General features: G+C 31.0%; 1 protein-coding gene across 1 annotated transcript in view; it reads left to right on the plus strand.

Moving 5' to 3' along the window:
- The window catches only part of LOC145293274 (uncharacterized), a 129,600-nt gene extending 118,988 nt beyond the window's left edge, over positions 1 to 10,612 (plus strand). The window contains exon 2 of the mRNA XM_080139875.1: positions 8,259 to 10,612. Within this exon, the coding sequence (XP_079996001.1) occupies positions 8,259 to 8,874 (616 nt within the window). The 3' untranslated portion in view covers positions 8,875 to 10,612. The remainder of the gene's footprint in view (positions 1 to 8,258) is intronic.
- Positions 10,613 to 13,628: the final 3,016 nt, after the last annotated feature.

Consider the following 13,628-nt stretch of genomic DNA (forward strand, 5'->3'; position numbering starts at 1 on the left):
CAAAAATGAGTAATGAACTGTCCTTAATCATGGATATGGCATAGGACACTAAAGTTAAGTTAACGAGTTCTAAAGTTTGACCCCAATTTACTGAACTCAAAAGTCGACTTTTCCATATACTTTAACTTCGTCTGTATTTTAGGTATTATTTATTTTAATTTTAATTTTTATATTTAATATTAACATTTAATTGTATTCAATTTATTATATGTTATTTAATACTAATTCACAGTTATGTATTTAGTCTTATGGTTTTATCCATTGTTTATAGTTAATCTTCAATTAAATTTATAATATTTATACTTGATATGATTGCTATAGTTATTAGATTTAATTTAACCTAATTCCGTAAAAGGGGGAAAAAGAGAACAAAACAATTATCGGTTTAGTATTATTATTTTCATATGAATGGGTGCTATAAAATTATCTTCATTAAGGCTAATACGATTAGTATTTTACAAAATTGCGTCCATTATTTCCTAAATTAGTCCTACTGTATCATTTATATACTTTTTTTTTGTTTAATTTAAATAAGATGTTTTATTCCTATAATTGTTTTCTTTATTTTATTTTTCGTTTGTTTTTGTTTTTGTTTTTTTGGTATTTAAAATATAAAGAAATTATTTTGTTGATGTGAAGTCAGAAATTCCCGGAATGATCAATTAGTTCCAAACCTGAGTCAGAATCACAAGCAGTCCTTGGTTTGGGCAAACTCCTAAATCATTGCGAGTTAATTGAAAACGATTTCACATGGGTCATACATGCACACGCATAGAGACATCCACAGAAAAAAAAATTAAATTAAATAATACGTTGAAAAGGGGGAAAAAGGGGTGGGAAAGTACAGGAACTAGAAAAAGACAACATAAATACGAAAAGCCATTGAACACTTTTTGGAGGCTCACTTTATTCCATCCACATGCGATGTTTCTTCTCAGACCACAATTTTTCATGTCATGGGTTGACTGAGTTTTTTGAATAATCAATCGATTACAACGCCCGATTCTCATATGACTTTCTAAGAATACAGATATATCAAAAGAACAGAAGGGAGCCTGTCAGCGTGACCAGAATTACAATCTCTCTTTCTCTTTCTTTCTATTCCCCGCACCCCCACACAAACGTATACACTAACACCCTCACGCACACGCGCATACACACACACACACCCATATATATATATATATATATATATATATATATATATATTTTTATATGCATATTAAGGCAACCATGTAGGGAAGACGTATTCCTTCGGAATTCATTTTATATTAAAAAGAAAAAAAACGAGAAGAAAAGGAAAATGGATAGCGACTAAAAAATAAAAAGTAGGGAAATAGAAATAAAAATCAAACGAGTCAATTGACATGTTTCGCCCTCACTCATCAAAATTGGAATCGAGGAATTTATTTTTTAGTAATTAGTTTTCCTCAATGATAAAATATAAAAAGAGACGGGAGCAAGAACAATCGTATTGGGATGAATTTTCGAGGCTGATCACGTTCAAACCCAACAAGTAGTCATTTTGCTTACAAAGGGAAGGCTTACTAAGGCGAACGTGAACAGTCTCCACGACTTTTAGATGATATACGGAGTGAGCTAAACTCAATACGGAGAAAGAGTCGATGCTAAATATATTATATTCGATTGCCCTGGTTGGGGAAGTAAGTGAAAAATTCACCAAACAAATTAGTTCAACTGTTGAAGCATGCCATTTTGCTTCAAATGTTCATGTTGTATATAATACAAAACCATTAATGACTTCCAATAAAAAAGATGTTCTACCCCCTCATCATATTAGTAATGTCATTTATTCATTTAAATGTGGTTGCGGTGCCGACTACGTAGGTCGAACGTCTTTAAAATTGGAAAGTCGCATACAACAACATGTACCGAGCAAAATCAGGAATGGAACATTCCTACCTACCGACGCTGTAAACAACATATATGGATCCGCTATAACGGAACACTGTATTAAATACCGGGATTGTGCAACGAACTTCAGCATTGACTCTTTCACGACAATTATCACGGCATATTCTTCCTTTTCTATCTGTTATTACTAGCAGGTAAAGTTACTGCATTTTGTTCAAACTGAGTACTCAATTATACCAATCGCAGAGAGGGTGACGCTAACTAGGAGGCGCCTTCAATAAGTTTACACACTTTTTTCATACGTTCAATTTTGATGTAAACTCTTAAAAATCAGTATATCATTACTATTAATTTCATGAGATGACTAAAAAAAATTATGGTTACAGGGTTAAATAAACAGCTATAGCAGGAATGGGAATACGCCTTAAAACCTTATTGTCACAACTGGGTAATTTCACAAATTCAATCTGAACTTGAGGCCAGATTACAAAACACAATCTGCAATATAATTCTTTGTACACTTGGAGAAAATTTACATAGAAGTGTATGAAATACTTTAGACTGCCTTTTGAACATCTCGCATGAATCGATCAGTCTTTGAGTAGCATAAGAGATTAAAAAAAGGTAGGATGTCTGTTAGTGTTGATGAGAGGTGTTGGGGCAGTAAGGAAGTCAGAACCCCAGTATCTCATGGATAAGGACCGCCGTGTGTAAATAGAGACAAGAGATGTACAGTTTTATGTCAGTGTGGAACTGTACACACAATTATTGGCGAGGAAATGAATGTGCGGAAGTTTGCGAAAATTTGTGCCAGGGATGCCCAGAGAAGATAAGAAAGATATATATTGTGGTGTCAGGAAGAAGATGGTCGACCTCATCAATTCAGATACAACAGTTTTTGATAGCTAGTGACCTGCGAAGAAAGTTGGATCTACTGCTATGACAGATGGGTCAAGAAAATGAGTTCTTAGAAGCTCATCTAGATACGCGAATACCACACGAAGCAAATCCACCTAAAAACTCATGATAGCTCCTGTTTAATAGCACGCGCATTATCTACATGCATAAGGAATACTAAATTGCGGTTTTAAGGAAGTTTAGAAAGAGATTCTGTCAGAATAGGCCAATATTCTTCCAATCGGGTCAGTGGTATTTCCATCAGGATAATGAACCAGTTCACAACTTCATCCTTGTTACAGTTTATTTGACCATAGTCGGTATAAAGGCAGTTTCTCACCCTTATATAGTTCAGGCCTTGCTCCCTGTGATTTGGGTCCTGGATATGACCTTAAACTATATCCAGTGGTGAGGCCACAGCTTGCGGGCTTTGGGAAGTGTGGAGTGACCCTTTAATTGCCATTGCTCCCAAGTCCACTGTGACCCGGAGTCGTAGTACCTGTTAGGGTCCCAACTATGGGTTAAATAGAAACCGACTTGAAAACAACAAATATATTCTATTAAAAAAGTTTTCTTCAAAATCTTTTGGCATTAAATAACCTCAAAAGGATTGATATGCCGTAAAACAAAAACAACCAACCAACCAACCCTGTGATTTGGAAGCTCAATTTAGATCTAAGATAATGTTGTTTTGAGACAATTGATGAGATGAAAGGGACTGAGAAAGGATCCTCGACACGCTTACATAAGAGAATTTTCGGGGGGGGCATTCCAAAAGTTGGTGGAACGTACAAGCGCATTGTAATCGGAGGAGCTTACGTCGAATGGAATAAGAGTTTCATGTGTGTACTATCAATAAAAGAGTTCATACGAAAAACGTCTGGGAACCTAGCAAGTGGTTAATACCACAGGCTGACAACTCTGGAGCTTAAATTGGTTTTTAGAAACACTTTTATCGAACACACATTCGATTTTGTACCTAACCTCCGAAGGATGTAAATAAAATATTGATTGAATGATGAAAATATGAACACCATTTAGAGCAATGTCACGTGAACAGTGGCACTGTTTAACGATAGAGTTGTTGGCTAGAAACTGTTGGATACTGAGACAATTGCAAGTAGGTTAATTTTCATAGTGTATGTATGTATACTAAACTGTGTTAAAACTCAATACTTGTAGAGAGGCAAGAATGTATCGTGCGACATCATAGCAGAATCCACCTAACTCTCTCTCTCTCTCTCTCGACTCTATCTCACAAGGCATAGCATATAAACAAACAGGCATCATGTATATAATATACATTTATTTATTTTGTATATTTTAAAAATGAAAATTCCCCCACTGATTTACTCATCCACCTTTCTAAGAAAGGGTCGATCATATTTATTTTCTATCAGGCAGAAAGTTGATCATATGTTAATTAGAATAGCTTTGTATAGTAACATTTTCCCTATCAGTCTCTACTTTATTCATATTGATCCATTCAACTCGACATCGGTTGGTTTTTCTTTTCTTTATTATTTTTATTAATGACACAGAGAAAACGTGAGAGATAAATTGTACCTAGATCTCATCTCATGACGCAGTGAACCAAGCGGTTTCTATTGTGCTGTGTTCAGTCACAGCTGTCTGAAACACTAACAAGCACTTCTTACCCCTTCTGCAACAACGCCCCCGTCGCTGGCATAATAGTAAACCGATCATGTCTGTCAACGAATGTCTTACAAACAATTACTTGCACAGTTCGACCCTAACACACATGAACCTTACATGGTTCGTTACGTCGCTTCAATTATTAAAATGATTTATACCATATACCTATCATTAATTTTGAAAAAAAAAGAGTCCTGCCCAAATCTGTTATTCGAGTGATACATTTTTCTAATATCAGGCAATACTTATATCGGACACCTTTCGCAGTGTCATCGGTCATTCTCTTATCACTAAGGCAAATATTTGGAGTGTCGGTTTTAGAGACGTTGGACGTAAATAAATTTACTAATGTGATTTTTTTATGATAAATATAATTTATTTTGTATACTGTGTCGATTATCTAATGCAGTCGCAAATTCGTTGAGTTGTTAGATTGTATATATTTAAGATATATTATGACGGAAACATCGTTTGAACGAAGGAAAGTTATGATCTTCATTTATTAATAAAGTAACGTTATGATATTCATTTATTAATAAAGTAAAGTTATGATCTTCATTTATTAATAAAGTAAAGTTATGATCTTCATTTATTAATAAAGTAAAGTTATGATCTTCATTTATTAATAAAGTAAAGTTATGATCTTCATTTATTAATAAAGTAAAGTTATGATCTTCATTTATTAATAAAGTAAAGTTATGATCTTCATTTATTAATAAAGTAAAATTATGATCTTCATTTATTAATAAAGTAAAGTTATGATCTTCATTTATTAATAAAGTAAAGTTATGATCATCATTTATTAATAAAGTAAAGTTATGATCTTCATTTCCTTAATACATTTGTAGCTTCCATTTCCCATTGAAATTTTAATCCAATGCGACAATATATATATATATATAAATATATATATATATATATATATATATATATATATACATATATGTACATATATATATATATGTACATATATATATATATTATTATTATTATTATTATTATTATCATCTCGGTAAGTCTTTCCTTATAGAATTGAATCTACTCTATTCTCAATGCGTTTACTGTTCCATCCTGCATATACCTATGCCTATACAAAGGGACACCCACGCACCCCCCCACACACACACATATATATATATATATATATATATATATATATATATACATACATACATATACATACTTGCGCCCCTATGTATAGACATATAATTATGAACAATAAATGTGTCGCCCCAAAGAAACCAACACTGCAACTTTAAAACTTTTATTGAAATAATTAATTCAGATAACTTAATTATGTTGTAGAGCCAGCTACTATTCAATGTAACTTCCTTCATTCTCAATCACCGCATCGATACGGGTCCGCAACAACAAGTATGCTTTCCCACAAGCGCCGTAAACGCTATCACTAGGGACATATTCGTATAAAGTACTATATCTTAAATCTAAAACATAACAGCACATATCTACTGACTAAAATTTATTAAATAACAATGTTGAAAATTGATTAATATATATATATATATATATATATATATATATATATATATATATATATATATATATATATAGTACATGCCAAGACTGACCAATCTTGCTTAGCCGTAAATACGCATAAATATATTTTAATTCACGCAAATTAAATAATAATTGTTACAGTGCGAATTCTGTATTAAATATTATATTGTACCAAATATATAGCAATAATTTCAAGAATAAAAATTAACTTGGGAGGCATCAACTAAAAAGGATAAAAAATATGTACGGTTCAAGCTGCTTTCTTTACCCATGTAGGTAAGATGTAAGAAATGTTTGGTATAAAATGACTTAAAGAAATGAATATAATTTGTACTTGCATAGAACAAACTAGAGATATGTGATCGAGTTGGAATAACCGTTATGCATTTGGACTTTCCGATATACGGTGTCCGGCATTGCTAGGCCGTACAGTACGCCTAAATCATTGTTTATTGAATATTATATTGCATTTAATGTATAGTACGTATTTCAAAAGTTCAGAAACAAATGAATTAGGTGCCATCAGCCAAATACAAACCGACACATTTAGCTTTCCATTCTCGTTTTCTTCCGATTTAGAAATCGAGAGATATTTGAGGAAGATTAAATATTAAAAGACTCTAGGAAATAAATTGAACTTGACCAAGAAGTATAGATATATTGCCAAGATGGAATGAACATTTAAGTTTTCCGATATGTCCATGCGTGTTATTAATCCATCCAAACAAACATTTTACTCAGTATAAATTATCTTCGGTATAGGATTACTATTTCCTTGCAATTTCAGTCTTACTTAACCAGTAGTTTAAGGGTTTATCGTCTCTCTCTCTCTCTCTCTCTCTCTCTCTCTCTCTCTATATATATATATATATATATATATATATATATATATATATATATATATATATATATAACATGTGTGTATATGGTGTATTGTTGTGATGGTTTATACATGAAAAAATGTGTGAGAGAGTCAAATCTAACACGTAACCACTAAAAAAATACCGCATATTTTACATAACATGAACGTTTTCTGTTTTTTTTTTTGTTTTTCTTTTCATTATGAACACAATTTAAATTTAAATATATATATATATATATATATATATATATATATATATGCACGTTTCATTAAATAGCACAGATAACTCTTGTTTGTTTTCTTGTAATCCTCCTTTTCTCTTTGTCGAACCATTGTCCAAACGTTTTTTCCGAGTGAAAAAAGAAATTTCCCATAATCGCGAACGTTTTCGACCTCCGTTGGTCATCCTCAGGCGACATGTCACCTGTCTTCCCCGAATAGCTCAATCTATCAGCACCTCATAGCACACCACCCCCCTAAAAATGAGTTTAGAGACATATTAATAAATAACACGGCCATTTTAACTGTCTCATATTGCGAGGTGCGCCTCCCGATCTTTGAGGCATTGTTAATCCACATTAAAATGCCAACGATTAACCAGACTCAAAACGAAACGGAGGGCACGCTCAAGTGCTTTTGAGTATTTTAATAATTTTAAGCGATTTTAATCGCCTTTTAATCATCTTTTAATCGTCTTTTCATTTCGGCTCGCTACTTTCATTTTTCAATTTCATTTTTATTTTTTTACTACTCGCCTGAGGATGACCAATAGAGGTCGAAAACGTTAACGATTATGGGAAATTTCTTATTTAACTCGATAAAACGTTCGGAAAATGGTCCGACAAAGAGAAAAGGAGGATTGCAAGAAAAACAAGCAAGAGTTATCTGTGCTATTTAATGAAACGCGCATAAAAGAAAAAATGCTGCCTAAATATACTAATTTTATATATATATATATATATATATATATATATATATATATATTCTGTTCACTTGAAAAAAACTTTGCATTATAGATATCATTGCATTTGATAGAACTGACTATTCTTTTTCTGTTAGATCTATTGTGACAATATTTCTCCTAACTCGGGTTATGACAAGAGAGTGTTCTGTTAATTATTTTGACTCTCGAGTATATATCCGTCAATATTTTTATGTTTTTAGATAACTGTGTCTAACCGTGTCGCATATATACTCGAAAGTCCAAACAATGAAAAGAATATTCTCTTGCCATAGCCCTACTAATAGCCAATTATCTTTAGTTCTCCCATAAAATAAAGCGTCTATGTTAGGTATTACGAGTTTCGGTTGTATATTTCACAGAAAGTTTATCCGTCGTAAACTTACAATTAAATGCGAATTTATTAACGTGAACTATTTTTTCATTATATTTCTTAGTTTCTACTAATTCTAATTAATCTTTTATTTTTTTTCTACATCTCTTTTGCAGAAACAAAATGCCGGCAACCTTTGGTGACCAAATCACAATCGAGAAAACGCCCAGCTACTTCGTCACGAAAGACGTGCCTCGTCGGATCTACAACATGTCGCGAGACGTCAAGCTGATTGTTGTTGTACGGGACCCGGTCACGCGCGCCATTTCCGATTACACGCAGACGGTGAGCAAGCGTCACCAGGTGCGCAGTTTCGAACAGATGGTATTCATCAACAACACCCGGATCGTCGACACGTCTTGGGGAGCGATCCGGATTGGCGTTTATGCCAAACACGTGTCGCTCTGGCTAAAGTTCTTTAATTTGTCCCAGATACATTTCGTGAACGGCGAACGACTTATCACCGACCCGGCCGGGGAGATGGCCCAGTTGCAGGACTTCCTAGGTCTGAAAAGATTTATTAACGAAAGACATTTCTACTTTAATGAGACCAAAGGATTTCCTTGTCTTAAAAAACCCGAGGGTAGCGGCCACCCGCATTGCTTAGGAAAGACGAAAGGAAGGACGCACCCGATCATTTCTCAAAAAGTTTTGAAACGACTTAGAGATTTTTATAGACCCTTTAACTCAAAATTCTATCACATTGTAAATAAAGATTTTCGATGGTCGTGATAGTGTGTGTATATATATATATATATATATATATATATATATATATATATATATATATATATATATATATATATATATATATATATATATATATATAATGAAAACCGCCTTTTGTTTGAAATAATGGTTTAATTCAGATTGGTACACCGTATCCGCCTGCTTTATTTCGCCTATTCTATTTATTTAAATGCCTTTAAACAAAGGGCATGAAAGTTGAACATTTTATCTTTTGTCCCCTGTGTTCCAATTATATTTGCTTATTCGGGCAACTAGATTCATTTATATTATATCTGTTGCTGTGATGGCTGGTCATAATAGCATCTGGTTGTCTTAATCATGTAATCATATTGTTCCTTCATTACAAATTTTCAACTGGAATCGGTAAGCATTTAACCATTTCCGTATACCTCCATTTCTTAGGGTAATATGCACATGCGTATATATGTATATATATATATATATATATATATATATATATATTATATGTTTTTAACTACTTTCAATAAGCTTCACATCTGAAAAAAATAACAACGTTCTCATTTAGATAGCTCAATAGTGTGATACTTTAAAGAAACAAGGTAAAATAATATTACAATTGAACTTCTGCATGTCAATACAGTCGGGGAGGCAGGAATCCGGAAGGGGATTCCGAAGTCCAGCAGTTTTGGGAAAGAATCTACCAGAGTAGAAGACTTTCTCACATCTCGGGTATCTCTACGGTGTAAGGATGTGATTTTACTGCTTTTGGGGGTTGTTAGGAGTATTTACGTCAAGGGAGTACAAGTTTTCAAGTATAAGACGAATACTGGAAATACGTCTGGAAATTCCTAGCGAAAACTAGAAAATTATTCAACAATTTAGAAAGGATAAAAAAAGTTACGTAAGCATAAGTTATTTTAAAAGGTCCAATGCTCAGTGTAGGCGATACTAGGAATACAATTGTTAATTACATAAGATGTTTACCTGTCCATTGATAAATGAGGGAGAACATTCAATACCTGCAGATTAATTAACGTGTTACCCTTTCAAATTCATTACATGTTTTCGACTTTAGCAGAAAGATTCCCGGGTCCGAAAACGTATACCTTTAAGAGTTCAAAGATTACATTGTCAAATCTTTGAGTAAATAACATTCAAATAGGAATTGCTGTCCGAATGATTGAGATATTTTTGTTCTGTACTGCGGATGTTTTATTTTAAAAAGCAAGTAAAAAAAGACCCATTTATGGAAAATCAAAGAAACAATAAACAAGTGGGTATCAATCACGGTTGTAATTACGGTAAATATACCATGACACAGGGGAACCTTCTTTTGGGAATTAAATTCAACATTAAAAAACAAAGAGTATTTGAAGAGAAATGGGCTGAGTGTAAAAACTAGCGAGTTGGCAGGCAACGGAACGGTAAATACAAATAAACAGTGCGGAAACAGAGTCTATTTTTGTACAAAGTAACAGTTTTTTAAACACTTGAATCATTTTTTTTCGACTTAGAAAAAAAAAGACAGACTTTGTACAAACCTTACATTTATAAATGTAACAAAAAAAAAACACCCAAAAAAAAACAAAAAAAAACAACAAAACACTCAGAAAAAAAGTGAATTGACCTGACACGAAAAATGTACAGATTTCTTTGTTTATACGTGGGTACAACCCCATCTGCCTGCCAATGTTAAAAAAAAAGATTCTTTTTTGTTTGTTTTTAATTTCCATTTTTGATCTATGTTAATTATTGTTTATTTTGTGTTTGTTTTTATTTATTCATTCTTTTTATTGTTAATTAACTACAAAAGTAAATCTCCCTTCTTGCCGAACATTTATCCCTTCATGAAAGAAAATATAGATTTAAAAGGAAATATACGCAGGGGACAGGTTAAGAAGTTAAGAAACCAATCAAAACCGTAAACTGTCAATACAAGTGAGCCTAGGTAATGAAATCACACACACACACACATACACACACACACTATATATATATATATGTATATGTATGTATATATATATTCACACACATATATGTGTGTGTATAAGCTTGTGTGTATATGCGTAAGTTTGCGAAGCTCTCAGTAATAAACAAATGGAGTACTGTGAGAGTGACGGTCAAGGTTTGTATAAAGCAGTTTTACATAGCATTCTCTTAGGCGACCGTCTCTGTGCTCTGACGGAGAGAAATTATTAAAAACTTACTCTGATTGTTTATTCGTCAGACAAATACTTTACAAGGGATTATTATGAGAACCCTTTTAATAGAAAGTTTGTCATATTTTTGTATATTATATTGCTGTACATATTTATTTCTTCTATTATACACACACATATATATGTATGTGTGTGTGTTCTCGTGCGTGTGTGTTTGTATGTGCGTCGTGCCTGTGTGTGTGTGTGTGTGTGTGTGTGTATAGCAACGCAGTACAAAGTGAAAATATGAAAATACTATATGAATGCGTTTCAAATCGTGATCACAACTAACGGAGTTGTCCAATAGGCAAAACGTGAGAGTAAGATTTTTCTAATGTCTCTTTTTTTCTCTTTCTTTATATGTATTTGTGCGTATATCCCAGTGTACTTATGAGGACAGGAATATATTGTGAGAGACAAGAATTAAGAACATGAGAATAACATAATACTTTTGATGGCAGTAAACTTGGAATTCCTGCCCGTCCAAATTAAACGTATCTGCACAAGACCATTATAACATACACACATACATCATGTATATATATATATATATATATATATATATATATATATATATATATATATATATATATATATACAAATACATACATATTAATATATATATATATATATATATCAATGCATATATATATATACATATATATATATATATATTAATATATTCTTACATCTATATCTATTAATATACAGGGTGTTTAAAAAGTCTTGGGAACATTACAACATTATTAAAAATCTTTATGTTCCCAAGACTTTTGAAACACCCTGTATATATATATATATATATATATATATATATATATATATATATATATATATATATATATATACATATATATATATATATATTGATTTATATACAGTGATGTATATACACTGATATATATACACACACACATATATATATATATATATATATATATATATATATATATATATATATATATAATTATAGTGATTCAATGAAATTAAAAAAAACCTTTATTCAAATCCAGGATTTTTTATTATTCCAAGTAAGACAAAGAATACTTTCGAAATTTTATCTCTTTATCCTACAGCGTTTCGATGCCTACAATCTATTCAGTGGAGAAAATATTAGCAAATAGATATAACGGTATTCTCCCTACTTGCTAAAGTCAGTTAGACATGGAAAATCATAATCAAAATTGATTAAAATATAAATCACATAGCGGGGAAAATTGAAGAAAAGGATATAAAGTTTTAGTTCCAAATTGCGCAGTAAAATCCAAGGTAACTGTCCTTTAAAACAGTCAGGTAATGAGATCCAAGCTGTATATTGTGTAATCCACATCATAGTGTAGTATATATATATATATATATATATATATATATATATATTTATATATATATATATATTGATATATATATATATTGATATATATTGATATATGTATATATATTTTTCTGTCTGAAGAGACAATCTTATTTCATTATGATTAATATCCAATTGCTCTTGTTAAGAATAAACTGTTTAGCATTTACGGCTGCTGCTTTTTATCTAAAAGAATATATATATATATATATATATATATATATATATATATATATATATATATATATATATATATATATGTATATATATATATATATATATATATCGATACATAGCGGATTATATACCTTAGAACACTTTATGTGGATAGATTTAATAATAATAACAATAATAATAATAATAATAATAATAATAATAATAATAATATATATATATATATATATATATATATATATATATATATATATATATATTTAATCGGAAGAGGAATTTTGTTCCATCAGAATTCTTCAATTTTGGGAAGTAACCTTTAACTAAGATTTTGAAACCGCCTTATCCGTAACTTGAGATAAAAAACATGTCCTTTACTATGACTGACGTTGTTTTCTTAATATTTCTCAGAATATTATTTTTAAACTGCGATTGAGTTAATAACAGTTTTTAAACCAATGAGACTATTTGATTATTTTCTGGCTAAATATCTCCAATAAAATATTATTATCATTATTATTATGATAATTATTATGATAATTATTATTATTATTATTATTATTATTATTATTATTATTATTATTATCAATAGTAACTACTTATTTTTACAAAAAATAAATTAAACCAATTAAGGACTTTTCCTAGTATTTAAGTAAACCTCATCTGCACTGTTGTTGAAAGATTTTCGGCTTTTCACTTCTATGTGTCAGCTCATAATGAATTTTTCAAAGCAAATCCTGATTACAGTTATATTTTATTATTTGCTCCATCTCTTAAACTTAAAATAAACTACTTTTTCTTATATACAAGTATTCCCTCAAATTATTTTACCCCGTTGATTCATTATAGAAAGCGACTTTGAACGTATTTTATAAGATTCATTTGTCTAATCCGTTTATCTGTCGCTTGTTAGAGCGTATACAATGTTCAGGAATACAGAATTTCAGAATTCATATTTAAACAATTTATGAACGTGAAATGTTTTCGTTCAGTACTAAATACGAAACATATAGGCCACGGCGTTCACTAATTAGTTATCGATTTATTTTTTTACC

Source organism: Euprymna scolopes, chromosome 14 (assembly GCF_053919585.1).
Source record: "Euprymna scolopes isolate OS-2025 chromosome 14, ASM5391958v1, whole genome shotgun sequence".
Classification (NCBI taxonomy): Eukaryota; Metazoa; Mollusca; class Cephalopoda; order Sepiida; family Sepiolidae; genus Euprymna; species Euprymna scolopes.